We start from the raw sequence: 14,458 nt of genomic DNA on the forward strand, positions 1-14,458 counted from the left end.
AATGACTTTAAAATGGATAAGGTAAGCGACCGATGATAAATAATGAGAGTAAGGCATTTAGGGATTAATTATAGCACAATTCAGTTTTCTCTTTTCTGTAATAGATTTTTTTTTATTAGTATAATCTGGAGGTATTAAATTTGAAATCTTTCACTTATATTTGCTTCACATACCACCTAATTCATATCTCCTCCTATAATAGATGATTTGTGCAATGGCGACGCACAATTAGACGAGGATGAAAATGAGAATGCAGTTGAATAATATGATAGTCAAGCGATAATTGGGGACTGTGCTTATACCGCGATTCCATTTCGTTCCTTTCTTTTCGATCCGCCGTATCTGCTACCAAAATTGGCCTTTTGGGTTGGAGATACGCACAGCCACAATGACACAAACAAAATATATAATTCCAAACTCACAAATGTTAACTTAGATGAGTAGTGAGCCGGAATTATTCCAGGATTCTCTTTCCCTTTTTATTTTTATTTTCTCTTTCCGATGAACCATATCTAATAATGGAATGACTTAGAGGAAAGGAGGAGTAATCTTGACGCACAAGTATTTACCATTTGTGTTTATAGACAATTATTTGTAGTATTAAGCTGGAAAGGAAAGTTGTTTTATGATTTAACACGCAATTAATTAACGAGGAGACCCCCTTGCACAGGCAAACGGAAATTGGGTCCCATTTGGTAAATGAGTTTTTGGTAGAAATTGCAAAAAAAAAATTTTTGAAGTGTATAATTTTTTGGATATTTTAAAGTGTATAATTTAAAAATTTTGAAAATTTTTTTGAGATTACTGTAGTTAAAGTTACTAAAAAATTTGTAGCAGACAAATTTGGTCAAAAACTTACTTGCCAAACAAGGCCTAAAGTTGCAAGCAACCGTCAAGGCACCGGTAAAATCTCATCATTGGCTAAAATCTTTCTCGTTTTTTTCGTTCTTTCAGATCTCGTTAATTTTAACCGTAAAAACTGCGCCATTAAACATTGAAGTGGAAACAAAAATTGAATTCCGTATGGTATGCCTTTCCTTGAGAAATTAAGAGCAGCTTCAATTAGATCTCCAACCGAATTATTCCCGTGTTCCATTACCATATTAAACTCCGTGGAATCTTTACTCATTAATTTACAATATTTTTATTGCCATTTCTCCTATCACTAACGCAGCTATATATGCGAGGGGTAGGAGGATGTGGCCGAGTCCTTCAAAAATATCATATCGTCAACTATCAACTTAGGTTTGTCATCTTCTTCAACTGCGAATTATGGCGCTGATGAATTGCACCATCAGGGTGGACGCGAGTGCTCCGGGATGGGCATACAATGTGAGGAGTTTGTTGTACAGTATCCACGGTGTCAGGACCGTCAACATAGATGGATACGGCTTCGTTGAAGTTTCAGGCTTTGACGTCCATCCAGAAGTGCTCATCTGGAAGCTCGCGCAAGCGGGTTATCGAGCAGTGCTGTGTTCGACCCGATTCGGCGGTTACTGCGGCCGCATGAATGGTTATGATCATCAAGGCGGATACAGGTACAACAGACCTTTCGCAAGGTTGGCTTATGAACTCCGCCAAAAGCTTGCAGCACCTCCGCCGCCGCCGCCACCCCCGCCCCCGCCTTATTTAGCACCAAGGCCTCGCAGGGTATACGCTCCACGCTACATCCATGACCGCCCGGGTTGCTGCAGTTTGATGTAATTATTAGTTACAAAAAGTACTACTATAATTAATTAATCTACTAGAGATGTTGCCTTGTTCTATTCATTTCTCGAGTTTTCATCGCGAGGATTTGAATCATGCATGGCATTATCTGTTCAGTTTTCATCGGTAGCAACTTCGTGATTAAGTAGTTCACGTGGTTTGCTTTCCGGACTAGGTGAATTAGTACTGGTGAGTATTTCGATATGGCTGAGTTGAATAGTGGTTTGGATAGCGTCATTAGTACTAGTAATGATGAGTTTATTTGTACTCATCTCGTTCTGACTTTTGGTAATCAATCTATGCCTACTATTTATATGTTTTTAGTCACGACCCTTCATCTTTCCTTGCGCTTTTTTTTTTTTTTTTTCCTTTCAATTACGTGTGAACAAAAGGCCTTGTTTAGTAAATGAATTTTTTGAGTATTTATTTAAAATTTAATGTAATTAACTGTAGAAGTTATAAGAAAAATTTTTTGAAGCGTATAAATTTTTAGATATTTTAAAAATTATATAATCTAAAATTTTTTGTATGTTACAATAGTCAAAATTGTTAAAAAACTTATAACAGATAAACTTAGTTAAAAACTTATTTGCCAAACAGATCCAAAGAGCGATTGCAGTTTTTGAGAACTTTTCTAAACAAATTAACGCTGCATGACATATTAAAATGTGATATGTACGAGGTAATTGAGAAAATATATTAAAAAAATTGTTTTCTAAATGCTTGGGAAAACTTTTTCAGTGTTTAATAACCCCAAAAAACAAGAAAGGCTTTATACATAAAACACGAACCGTCAAGTTTTTGTCGAGGCTGAATGTAGCGAGCAATGATTGGAACCCCCCATAATTGCTAATCGTTAATCGTCAATATGTACAGCATACAAGACATGGCAGAGGGGGGGTGGGGGTTAAAAGTCCAACAGATTTTACCCAAAGATTCTTGTACCATTTGGCTTACTTTTTTTTTTTTGGTTGAAAGTTGAAACGATAAGTTGTACCATTTGGCTTTCTTGATTTTACAGTTATGGTCATGGGCTTTATGCCATAATGGGGGTCTGTGGACCAAAATCATAGTGGCACAACACAACAGATTCTTTTACCTGTAAAATTGATCGACTCGAAGGTGAAAAACGTCATTTGGAAGGAAACGAAAAGTGAGCGATGTTCAACCGTTGCGTGTAAGCTACAACATTATTAACCTTGGCTTAATCGGCCAGACCGCAGGTTTAAGAAGCCAACTCAGACTAAACGGTTGGGTCGTTCAACATTATTAACCTTGGCTTAATCGGCCAGATCGCAAGTTTAATAGCTAGTTTGTGAGTTGAGGATAGAAAAGAAAGGAAGAGAAAGGTTAAGTTATGAGAGAAAAGAAAAGATAAGAAAAGAAAGGAAGAGGTTTTAATGTTGTTTGGGAGTTTATGAAAGAAAAGAAGTGATTTTGGACACATAAGTAAATAAATATTTCATTCAACAGCTTTTTAGGGGTAGAATGGGCAATTTAAAAAACTTTTTGCTGCCTTTCCGTGCTTTCCTTTGCTTTCTGCCCGATTTGGGCCGGAAATTTTTTTTAAACTGTAGCTACTTTTTCCTCCTTCCAATTTCGTCGGTTTCTTTTCCTTTCCTTTCACTTAAAACTCTCAAATGTGGGAGATCCAGTCTTTCTCTTCTATTCCTTTCTTTTCTGTTCAAATCTCATCTCCCAAACTAGCTATAAGAAACCAACTCAGACTAAACGGTTGGGTCGTTTTTCTGTTTTAAGAGTTCAACCCACCGGGAACCTGTCAATCATTGCACCGGTCAATTCTTCCTTCCCGGTTGATTTCTCTTTCTTTCTTTCTTTCTTTCTTCGGCCCTCTGCAGGCTTCTCCGAGATTGAACAAGAGAAGAAAATGGAAATTCAAGAATCGTCGCCTTGCCATTTTAAGCTCTGGAGCGAATTGGAATTACACGAATTCAGTGACAGGTTCGTCATCAAACCCGTCGAATCGCCCGATCAAGGCTTCTCTCTAAGCCGATTCGATGGAAATATTGAGAAACTTAATGGTTAGTTTTCTTGGGATGACTTGAGCTGATGATTTTCCTGGTAAATTTTAGTTTTTTTTTTTTTTTAAAAAAAAGAGAGCTGCTGAAATTTGAAAATTTTCTTTTATGTTGAATACATCTAGGTGTTGTTGCTCCCATGATGATTTTGCAACAAAAACATTTTGGGTCAAAATTCTTTTTGGCTTTTTGTTTCAGTATAAGTGGAATTGGTTTGCTGCAGGTGACCTTGGAAATACTAGTGGCAAAGTCTCTACAATATATGGAGTAGCTGGAACAATTAGATTGCTAGCAGGTATGTACCTGTAGTGAAAAGAAAACAGAGGATCTTTGTAGCCGTTTAATTGGTGTGAACATTTCGTACGGGGTAAACGTTAGACAGAGCGAGGGGTTTTAAGAGCCATAAATTCAGTGAGCCAAGTTCCAGGATCTAAAGTTTCATTTAATCCTTAACAAAACTTGAAACCATGACTAGGAACAAGCTGCAGAATGAGCATTTGAAGATTTGGTACACATATATGAGGAGGAGTGGCATTCTGCCTTTTTCAAGCGTCTTGATCAATATAAACTATAAAGATGACAAATCAGAAGAAACTTCCAAGAAATATGAAAAACGAGGGAGGGAAACCAAAAGTTGCAGACATCTTTGTTAGCTCAAAGAGGAGAGTATTACGAGATTCTACTTATCCGATGCTGATCATAAAAAAACTGATCATTTAATTTGAAATTTTCGGTTAAAAAGGATTGAAAGCACGTTCTTGTTCTGAAATCATTTCAAAAGCTAAAAGTTGGTCTTAAAAACCTATTGAGGACTGTTTAATAATTATCATTTTTCAGCTTAAATAAGCTGAAAGACAGAAGCCAAGAGAAACCGAGGAGGCCTCAATTCAATTTTTTAGCTTGACAAAAAAAAAGAAGCTATAACCATCTCACTTATGCAACAGGCCCTGAGTACAGCTTCTATTCTAGCATTTACAGTCCATTAGAGATTACTAAGGTCTTTGTTATGTTATTTACCATCGTATTATACTTATTTGGTATAGAAACACAACGGTTGAACAATTCCTCATTTTTTTGATATAGGACTACATGTATTGGTTATAACTTCTCGGAAGGAAGTTGGAACTTTTCTTGGTTACCCTGTTTATCGTGTGATGTCCATGAAGTTTCTATCTTGTAACGAGGCTTCAAAATTTTTAACTAATCAAGAGGTATTACTTTCTTTCTTTTGGGATGTTAAGAAATGGGAATGGATTAACTGTAAAAGTTTTGTCAATTACGATTATATAATCAAGTTCCTTTTTTTTTGGGGTGCAGAAAAAGGATGAGTCATACTTCATGACTCTGTTAACAGTTGTCGAATCTACTATGGGCTTGTACTACTCTTATGACACTGATATTACACTTAAGTACGTCATTTTGGAATTAATTCGTGTATTGTTCTTCTGTTAATTGAGTTTGATGACAGTATCATATTCATTTTCTTCCGAGGGATCTGATACTGTTTCCAGCTTGCAGAGGAGATTCAAATTGGCTGATGGATGGATGAGTAAACCTATTTGGAAGCAGGTCTGTACTTGAAATGTCTCCAAACAGTTCATCTGATATATTCAAAGTGACTGCTTGTTACACCCTTTGAGTTTCTTTTTGGTAGATGTCCTATTCAGTTAGCTGTGGATTCTCTGTGAAAGAAACCATGTATTCACTGGGGTATTAACTTGATGCTGCTTTTGGAAAATCTATTTAAAGTGGTAGTGTATTGACAAATTTTTACCCTTGATGATCAATTTGACAAGCCACCCAGGTCTTTCTGACTTTCTTTTCATTCCACCTTGCCCATTGACTGACAACCGCCCCTGGTTCAGCCAGTTCTTAGGTGAAGGTTTGGCAAACTGGATCATAAAAGATAACAGAACCGAAATTCAAAATCAAAATTGATTCTTCTACTCTAACTCTAACCTCCTCTATGCCAGAGGTGGACAGGACAGGTGGGCCAGCTTGTTCCTTGAGTTCGCTCATTAACAGCTTTTTACCCTAGGCTTAGAACTCCTTAAAAAACCTTCTTTTCGTGCTTCCTCTTATAAATTTGTCTCTTCATTGATTAAGAGCTCAAAAAACTTTCTTTAGTGCCACAAATATCTTTGTTAATCAACTTTCAGAAGTACTTGATGGCATAGCGATGATATCTATTCCTCAGTTATCAGCATTTTTAGAAGCAAAAGAGTAGATTAGAGAACCTGGGTAACTAAACTACTTTGTTGTCAAATAGTTGGGATTCTAACATATGTGTAATTCTTGTTAACCAAAGGGTTTCTACTTTATCTTCAGGCTGACCCACGGTTTGTTTGGAATAGAAATATACTAGAGGAGCTTATTGAGAAAAAGGTCAGACCTCTATTGAAAGAAAAATATGTCTTTCGAATTCATTTACTTGTATCATTCTTAATCACTTTGAATTGTCTCCTTAGGATGTAAAGCACAAAATCACCTAATTAATTAATTTGTCTGACATGCTTGTCTCTTCTTACAGGTTGATGGATTCATCATCCCTCTGATACAAGGAAATATCCTAGATCTTGATTCCTGCCACCATGCTGCCTTATAATTTGCAATTATCAATGCATGCATCATCTGTTTTGTGACTATTAAAGATGATTAAAAAATTAAAGAGACTTTTGTAATTCGAACGTTTAAAGGAAAAAAGTAGACAAATGTTTGTGCTTAACTAAGGCTTAAGTTTTCAAACAGGACTACTCAAGCTGAAAAATTCACCAGCCACAGTAACCTTAATTTCAAGGAGGTGTACACGACGTCTGGGTAAAACATTGTTGCAACTTGCAATTGTAGGTTCTTTAGTGTTGCCTCACGGATGTGATTGTTGCAAAGACTAAATTGACTGTGTATGGTAACACATTTAGGGACAAGAATGTGGAGAAGAGGAGCCAATCTAGAAGGAGACACTGCCAATTTCATTGAAACCGAGCAGCTGCTTGAGTTTGAAGGTGCGAGGATCTCCTTTTTACAAGTAAGCTTCTGAGCACTGGGCCCTTTGGTTAAATATCTTTTACTAAGTTGTGGAATATACTAAAAGACAATATGAATTGTAATTTCTACCATATACTAGTTATCATGCTATTACTACATCAAGCAAAATGTAAAGAGTTGCTTCTTGGTATTATGGTGTTGTGCATGCATCTTGGTTCTCATGCAGTTTGGTGTGATTAAGAGAAATAATAAATAAAATTATATTTATTCCCTTACACCTTATTTAGATCATGTTTTGTTCTCAAACCAATTTGCTTTATGTTTCCAATTCTTTTATTTCGCGTATTATACCTATTATAACTATTTTAGTTTCTCATCCTTTTTTCCCCTAATAGAAAGTCCAAAGACATGATCTGCTAGTTCAAAAAGTATTTCCTTTTCTGAAGTGTAGCATATATGTGCATGAAAACATGACTGTTTCCTTAATGTGGCTTACCATCTATTTTTTCTCGTTTATGCTTCTTGTTCTTCACATCTTTGCCTGATAGTACTTTGGGTTCTATGCTCCAGCTTTCCTCCACTTTCTTGACAGAGTGCTCATATTGTACTATCTACTTACTATTAGGGGAAAGAAAGAGGGTCATCTGTGTTGTCAACTTTTCCATTTCCTTCAATATCTCCACATATAAGTATCATCTGTCTCTAGTTTTTCATGTACGATGCACACTACACTCGGGTAAGTTTTGCAGTAGGTGATTTGTTCTGACAGAATATCATCGCATGATCCACTCCCATATTCAACCTGTTCATAGTGCTGCTTATGCAATATTTAGAAATCTACCTGTTTACAGATTCGGGGTTCCATTCCTCTTCTCTGGGAGCAAATTGTTGATTTGAGCTATAAACCCCGCCTTAATATCATTGATCATGACCAAACGGTAGTTGCCCTCTGAATCAACACCTGGATAATTTTTTTATTCTCTTTTTCTTTTAAGTTAGTACAGGTTCTAACTCTGAGTACAGTAAATTGATATACTTGCCCATGCATCTATCTCAGTCAAAGGTTGTGGAGCGCCATTTCAATGATCTTTGTCAAAGATACGGAGATATTCTTGTTGCTGACCTGACAGATAAGGTCAGAATTTTTCATTGTACTCTTTGTAGAGCACTTGGGTACTGGGCTTTCTGAGCGTCTGTACCATGGCGATTTTAAGGAGCATGTAGGTTCTAGATCCATCGGCTGAACTTTATCTAGAGGTGTCCATCTGCCGCTGCATTCTGTTTACAACCATTTAATATGCTGGACTGGATTTTTTCAGCTGCAAGTTAGATTCACTAGTGTCCTGCATATTATTGTCTGAATAATCCAGTTATCTTATCTGGCCAGTCATTATGGAAAATTTTGGAGCCAAGTTCAGTTTGCTATTTAATGAGATATCCAAGCTCAACCTATCTGCTGATCATACACAAAGATTTTTGTGCACATGCATTTTCCATGCCCCCAGTATACTTATAGTTTTTCATTATACTTTCAGAATGGTGATGAGGGTCGACTAAGTATGGCTTATGCTGCCGAAATGGAAAAGCTGCAAAAGATTAGGTGATTTTCCTTGAATTAATTCTTTGCTCTTATATATGGTCATTTTCTTGATTTCTTCTAGTTATGAGCTAAAACCCATTAAATGGGAGGAGAATTCCTGTAAGAGTTGCAATCAACTTCTTTTTTTTTTTCATTCCCTAGTAAATCTTTTAGAGAATGGTAACAAGCTCTAAAGTTCACTGCCTGACCCTGTTTTGGGTCATCTGAATTAGTGTGGTTAAAAGAGATGTACCACACAATTGCTGTGAGTCTTCATCTGAAGAAAATGATAACATCTCTGTGCTCTTGTGCTTATTGAAACTGTGAAATGTTATAGTTTCACCAGAAGAAATGACTTCATTTTGTAATTACTCTTTGTTTATTGCTATGATTCAGATATGTTTCATTTGACTTTCATCATTCTTGCGGCAACTCAAATTTCGACAACATCGAACTTTTGTATGATCAGGTCGCAGAGGATTTTGAGAAGCAAGGGTAATAAAAACCGTTAAGAATGTGTTGATTACTTATCTTTGATTTGCAAATGCAGCTTTGCAGGGGCTTCATAATAATATTTACTGTTCCAGCTGAGCAGATATTTCTTCATTGGCAAAGAAGGTGAAGTACTATCCGAACAGAAAGGTATCATGAGGACAAACTGCGTCGATTGTCTTGATCGAACAAATGTTACACAGGTTTGAGGAGAACTTTGTAAATTGAATTTCTTTGCAAATAGTTTCTTTTATAGAGCTCTGTCTTCTCTAGGCCATCATCATTGTAAATGTCGAACATTTTATTTTGCAGAGCTTTTTGGCTCGGAAATGTTTGAATTCTCAACTGCAGAGAGTTGGTATATTTTCTTCAACTGATTGCATTTCAATGTTCAGCGAGGATTTTGAAATCTTTAAGAACTGTAAGCACGTTGCATGATTGATTGTCTGTAAATCATCCCTTGTGCTTTCTATAAAAGAATACCAATTGTAGTAACTTTTCAGTGATACAAGTCTGAGAATCAGTCTGTCTGTTCTGAATCATTACTATGCTGCTTGTTGCAGTGTGGGTTGACCAAGGTGATGAGATAAGCCTTGAATACTCTGGAACCCATGCATTAAAACGGGACCTTGTCAGGTAATTTCAGGACAGAGATGAGATCACATGTTGCCTTGGAATTTCTCTACTAATTTGTAGTGCATTTTTGCAGATATGGGAAACAGACCATGGCAGGAATGATTAAAGATGGGATTAGTGCCCTGTCAAGATACTATTTGAATAATTTTCAGGATGGGATTCGGCAGGCTAGTTGTTTTCTGTTTGACAGCCTATTGGTTCTAACTCGTTGCTTTTTCTGGAAAATTTGGTTGACATACTTTGCCATTTATTTCTAGGATGCAATTGATCTTATCAGTGGCCGATGTGATGTCAATACGAGCAGACCCTCCTCTGCCCAGCTTAACGGATTTGAGACCTTTTCTGTGAGCAATCAATCTATACATGCATCTCAGCAGTGACCTAACTTAAAGCCTAGCGCATGTTTTTCCCCTCATCTTCTTCTTAGTATAATTCACGAATCGCAATTAATCTTGTGACGAACTTCATCTCTTGCTTATTAAGCCCAATTAATGTATGTGCAGTAAATTTAGCTTTTACTGGCTTGTTGGTTTTCCTTCTTAAGAGACTTAAGAATCAGCCTTGCCATCCCATCTCAAATCCTTTTCCAGGATTGCCACAGCTGTTATGTTAGGATGTAGACGGCCCTATTTTGTCTTCTTGGTAGTCCTCCCAACAATGGAAATGGATATTTAAAATGCTATAAGTTATGCTCCTGGAATCTGGGTGTTCAGTGATATATTACCAATGTGACTGAATTCCACGTAAAATGATGTGCAGTATATCCCAGTGGCATCAGCTTTGCTAATCGGAGGTTTGACAGTGACCTCTATTACACTTAACCAAGGTACAAAGATTATTATGTCGACTTCATTTTTCTCCTTTTGATTATGTTGGTTTTACACAATCTCTCTTCTTTTTAGTTGGTGTAGCGGGACGAAATGCACAGACCATTGTGTCCTCTGTTATATGTGCCGGTGTAACTGCTGGACTGATGGCAGTAGTCAAATCAAATGGACGGCAGATTTGTTCTAAGCCTCGCTTGTGTAGACTTATCTGAGCGCGTGACATCAGGCTAGTGTACATTGCCGTACCGTCGGAATACTGTTTACTCAGGCATTACTTGTATTCTATCATAAGTTGTATTGGACTGGACTGATGCATAATGTGATAAAGCTGAGCTGCAAACGAGGAAAAATAAGCAAAGCTTTTCTATGGTTTTAAAAGTATTTATTGTGTACCATAAAAATTACCGTTCAAAAGGCAGAAGCTCAATTAACTTTTTTGACTTTTAACGCGCTTTTGCTCGGTATGTCTGAAATTCACACTACTGAATTTGGATGGTGTCAGACAACTATTGACTTGTTGAAGTTTGGATGTTGCACATGATCCAACGACGTTTGACTTCCAACGTGAAAAGATAAAAATAATCCTGGGGGATGGACTTTGACCCTAGATGTGGAAAGAATGTAGGCAGGGTCACCGACCTCTCGCCTCTCGGTCTTGGTTTTGAATCAAAGGCGAGAGCAAGAAGAAGAGGGGAGATGGATATTTTTGTTGTCCCCTGTTATGAATCTTCTTCGTCTCTAAATATGCTGGTCGGTCGAGCCATCTATAGCTAGGATTGGAAGATAATCAAACCACTCGATATTTTAAACGAATTCGATTTTATAAAAGTTCGCTCAAACTCAACTCACAGGCATGTTTTTCCAAGAGTTGAAGTTAAAACTCAACATCCGGACCGTAACATATGGTATGTGTGTCCGTTAAACCCTTCTTCCTTTTTGAAACTAATAACTACGTCGCGCTGGTTAAACGTATTTTTTTTTTTCATTCATTCAACACAGGAAGTATTCTAACTTTTGCCAGACTAATTTCCCTGTGCCTGTGCACCCTGCCCTGCCCTCCAAGGATACACAAGCGATAGAGAGATGATTCACGATTTCGAAACTTAACTAGGCTATTTCGAGACCATCCGAGCCAATCCCAAGGGGAACAAATTTTAAACGTATTAAAATGACCAAATTTTGTGTTTATCCTCTTCCGTTTGCTTGCTGTCCTGAGTTTGAATCTGTAAAGCGATGAGAAGTTGGCAGAAATAATGAGAAGATCCCTCTCCGGTGATGAGCAGCGCATATGCAAAATGTGGAAGCCTTATTGGCGAGAAAGATTTTTCTTTTAAAAAAAAAACAAGTGTCGCTGAATTAAGGACAAAAACCACCGATACACTTGGGCCATTGTGCACTTGGAAGTTGGGTCCCCCATCCTTCCCTCCCTTCTCTCTGCTTTCTGATAGTCTTTAGTCGATGCAACTCTATGTCTATGCATATCCTATAATTGCAAACGAACATGATAGAAGCTCCTAGTAGCTAATCCGTAAATTCTAGGGGTATGTGCGTATCCGAATCTTCCTCGGTGTGAAGCGAGCAATTAAAATTGAAATTGGCACTTCTTCCTTCCTCGGTCTGCTTCCAGTTTTGATACAGCCAAGTGGCTTTAGTTAGTGCTTCTACATATACAATTTACTAATAATTAAGACACCAGTGGCAGTGAGTGAGCGGCCCGGAGGGATCCTTTTCATTCAGTGTGTTCCAAGCCTTATTGCCGTAGGAATACTTTCCCACCACAAGCAAAATGTCCAGACCAATCTCACAAGCCACAAATTAAACCTGGTTCTGTTTTTTCCTCGTCCTTCTCGAGGATAGATCATGCCTTCCAGTTCCAGGCAGCCTATTGGCAGCGCCGGCTCCTTTCAGGCATTTTTTGAAGACTGGCTGGTCCGCCAACAACGATTTCTTGATGAGCTCCTATCAGCGCAAGAATCCTCCTCCTCCACCACCACCACCAGTAGGTTTGACGACACTGATGTTGTCGGGGATCTCATTGCTCGAGTTCTGGCCCACTATCAAGAATACTATGATGAAAAATCCAGGATGGCCCACAGAAACGTTTTTCTTGCATTCTCTCCGACCTGGTTTACTCCCCTGGAAAGAACTTTCCTTTGGATTGCGGGGTTCAAGCCCGGATTAGTGTGCCGTCTGGCTCTTAGCTCCTTGGACGATCTGACGGAGGATCAAATCCACAGAATCAATGGACTGAGCCGGGAGACGAATTGGCAAGAGAAATCGTTGGATCAAAAGATGGCCAAGATCCAGGAGAGCGTGGCTTCACCGCCGCTGGTGGACCTGGCGAGGAGGGAAGGGATGCAAATTCAATCTGCTACTGGCAGCGATATTGAGGGGGGCATTGATGACGTGGACAATCAGATAGAGCCTCTAAAATCTGCCATGCAAAATATCCTGCGGGATGCAGACGGGTTGAGGACCAGGACAGCTGAAACGATGGCTGGAATACTATCTCCCCTTCAAAATGTAAGGTTCTTGTCAGCGGCTGCTCGGCTGCAGTTTAGGATTCGGATGCTCGGCTTCCAGAGAGAGGCAGATAGGCAGCGCGGTTCCACAACTAATGGCTGGTAGATTTTTACCCCCAGAAGTAATCTAACTAAAAAAGGTTTCGGGGTTGAAGCAGTAATCGGCGTGTTCTTTTCTTCTTTTTTTTTTGGTACGGAAATTTAGACTTTTTAGACGTGGGCTGCCAGAAATGAATAAGAGATTGGCATTCCCCCCGGGGGTCCCCGCCACCCTCTTTTGATAGTGTTTCCTTCCAAAACGGGAAAAGGTAATTTTGCATGCAGTAGGTTCCACGGTTTGGAACTGCCTAAAGTTTGTCCGTCTCTTGTCGCCTGTTGCTTGTTAGTTAGTAGTAGGGTTGTTGTCAATGGTTGCTCTAAATTCTAATGCTTTTAAGAGCTGAGGAGAAACAACTTCTACACGTTCAGTACTTAAACAATTCTGCTCAAAATTTGGTAAACCCGATTTTCAAAAACCCAATAATCTATATTATATCACACCACTGGGTAAGAATGCCATTTGGTAAGAACGCCGTTTGGTTTGGTAAGATGGTTTGATAAGATGGTGTGACACAATTTGAACTATTGGACCTTTGTAAAAAAGGTCTAACACACACATATTGACAGTTGGCAGCACTAAAGAATAAGAATACACTATCGTTTGATACACCGGAAAGCATTAGAATAGAAAGGTCTTTCCAATTTATTCATTTCATTCCAATATTTGGTATGCAACTTTTTGGTTGAAAATGCCTTTCCTCTTGGAATATCTATTCCTACTTTTTTTTTTCTAAAATCTCATTCCCCACAAAAATCTAGAGAAAGTCATTCCAACTCTATCCAAGAAATGCCTAAATTGTAATAGGTCAAATTTATCCTTTCACGTGTCTCTATCTTTTATATATGTATCAAATGTTAGGAATATTTAGTTATTTATTAGTTAAATAATGTCCGTTACTTTTTAGTCATAAATAATTTTAGTTCTATTACTTAATGTCATTTCCCCCTCTTTTTTACTGTCAAATAATGTATCTAATTAAAATTTTTAATATCTTTTTATTTACAAAATTGGATTATGTAATGGCATGAGTCAACTCAAAAGAAGTAATAATTAACATACCAATATTTATTCATATGCACTCTAAAAAATAAAAATAATAATAAAAAACACTACTAGACCATCCACTAAGTCACAAATATACTTTTTGGTTTATAAATAGTTTCAAAACCAAATAGAAACAAATCAAAGGGACATAAGAATTAACATGTATACAATTTGACTATTCAATTTGGCTAAATTAGTATTCAACTATTGCAATTTTATGTTATTCAAAAGTTATTTTTATTATTATTAAGTCATATACTTCTAATTCAAATATTTATGGAATGTGTTCGTGTTTGGTAGCGTAGTTGCAAATCAAACTCAAAAAAAATCAATCATTTACCTTAAGATGTTAGTATCAAACAAAATAAAAGAAGAAATATTTATGTCATATTTAGGACAATAACAGCAACATGATAAAACTTTCAATTCATTTTGCCTTCTCGACATAATTATACCAAACACTGAAAAAGAAATACATATCTCATTATGATTTCAGTTAGCTGACGCTGGAACGATAAAATAGTTTT

At 37.5% G+C, this 14,458-nt stretch overlaps 2 protein-coding genes across 3 annotated transcripts; both read left to right on the plus strand.

The window, feature by feature from the left end:
* The first annotated feature begins 3,429 nt into the window (after nt 1-3,429).
* Nucleotides 3,430-10,718, plus strand: LOC113776532 (phosphoinositide phosphatase SAC8). 2 transcript variants are annotated; one of them, XM_027321716.1, is made up of 20 exons: nt 3,430-3,749; nt 3,970-4,041; nt 4,830-4,957; nt 5,064-5,155; nt 5,258-5,315; nt 6,075-6,131; nt 6,277-6,310; nt 6,483-6,563; nt 6,665-6,771; nt 7,565-7,669; nt 7,789-7,866; nt 8,267-8,331; nt 8,707-8,805; nt 8,906-9,005; nt 9,115-9,223; nt 9,366-9,438; nt 9,512-9,605; nt 9,696-9,782; nt 10,198-10,264; nt 10,341-10,718. In XM_027321716.1, exons 1-20 carry the CDS (start codon nt 3,596-3,598, stop codon nt 10,475-10,477), a joined length of 1,797 nt encoding a protein of 598 aa, XP_027177517.1. In that variant the 5' UTR covers nt 3,430-3,595; the 3' UTR covers nt 10,478-10,718. The 2 variants fall into 2 exon arrangements, with proteins under 2 accessions (XP_027177517.1, XP_027177518.1); XM_027321717.1 differs by having other exon boundaries at nt 3,431-3,749; nt 7,583-7,669.
* Nucleotides 10,719-12,125: 1,407 nt separating this feature from the next.
* Nucleotides 12,126-12,893, plus strand: LOC113773421 (protein DOG1-like 4). Its single transcript, XM_027318068.1, has one exon. It carries the CDS (start codon nt 12,126-12,128, stop codon nt 12,891-12,893), a length of 768 nt encoding a protein of 255 aa, XP_027173869.1.
* Nucleotides 12,894-14,458: the final 1,565 nt, after the last annotated feature.

The sequence above is a fragment of the Coffea eugenioides genome, chromosome 6 (assembly GCF_003713205.1).
Source record: "Coffea eugenioides isolate CCC68of chromosome 6, Ceug_1.0, whole genome shotgun sequence".
NCBI classification, from domain to species: domain Eukaryota; kingdom Viridiplantae; phylum Streptophyta; class Magnoliopsida; order Gentianales; family Rubiaceae; genus Coffea; species Coffea eugenioides.

Bases quoted from the DNA above. Each gene is read 5' to 3' on its own strand.
- LOC113773421 (XM_027318068.1), top strand. From the start codon at position 12,126: ATGCCTTCCAGTTCCAGGCAGCCTATTGGCAGCGCCGGCTCCTTTCAG.
- LOC113776532 (XM_027321716.1), top strand. From the start codon at position 3,596: ATGGAAATTCAAGAATCGTCGCCTTGCCATTTTAAGCTCTGGAGCGAA. The intron at 4,958-5,063 runs GTATTACTTTCT...TTTGGGGTGCAG, and splicing joins AATTTTTAACTAATCAAGAG to AAAAAGGATGAGTCATACTT. The intron at 8,806-8,905 runs GTAATAAAAACC...CCAGCTGAGCAG, and splicing joins GAGGATTTTGAGAAGCAAGG to ATATTTCTTCATTGGCAAAG.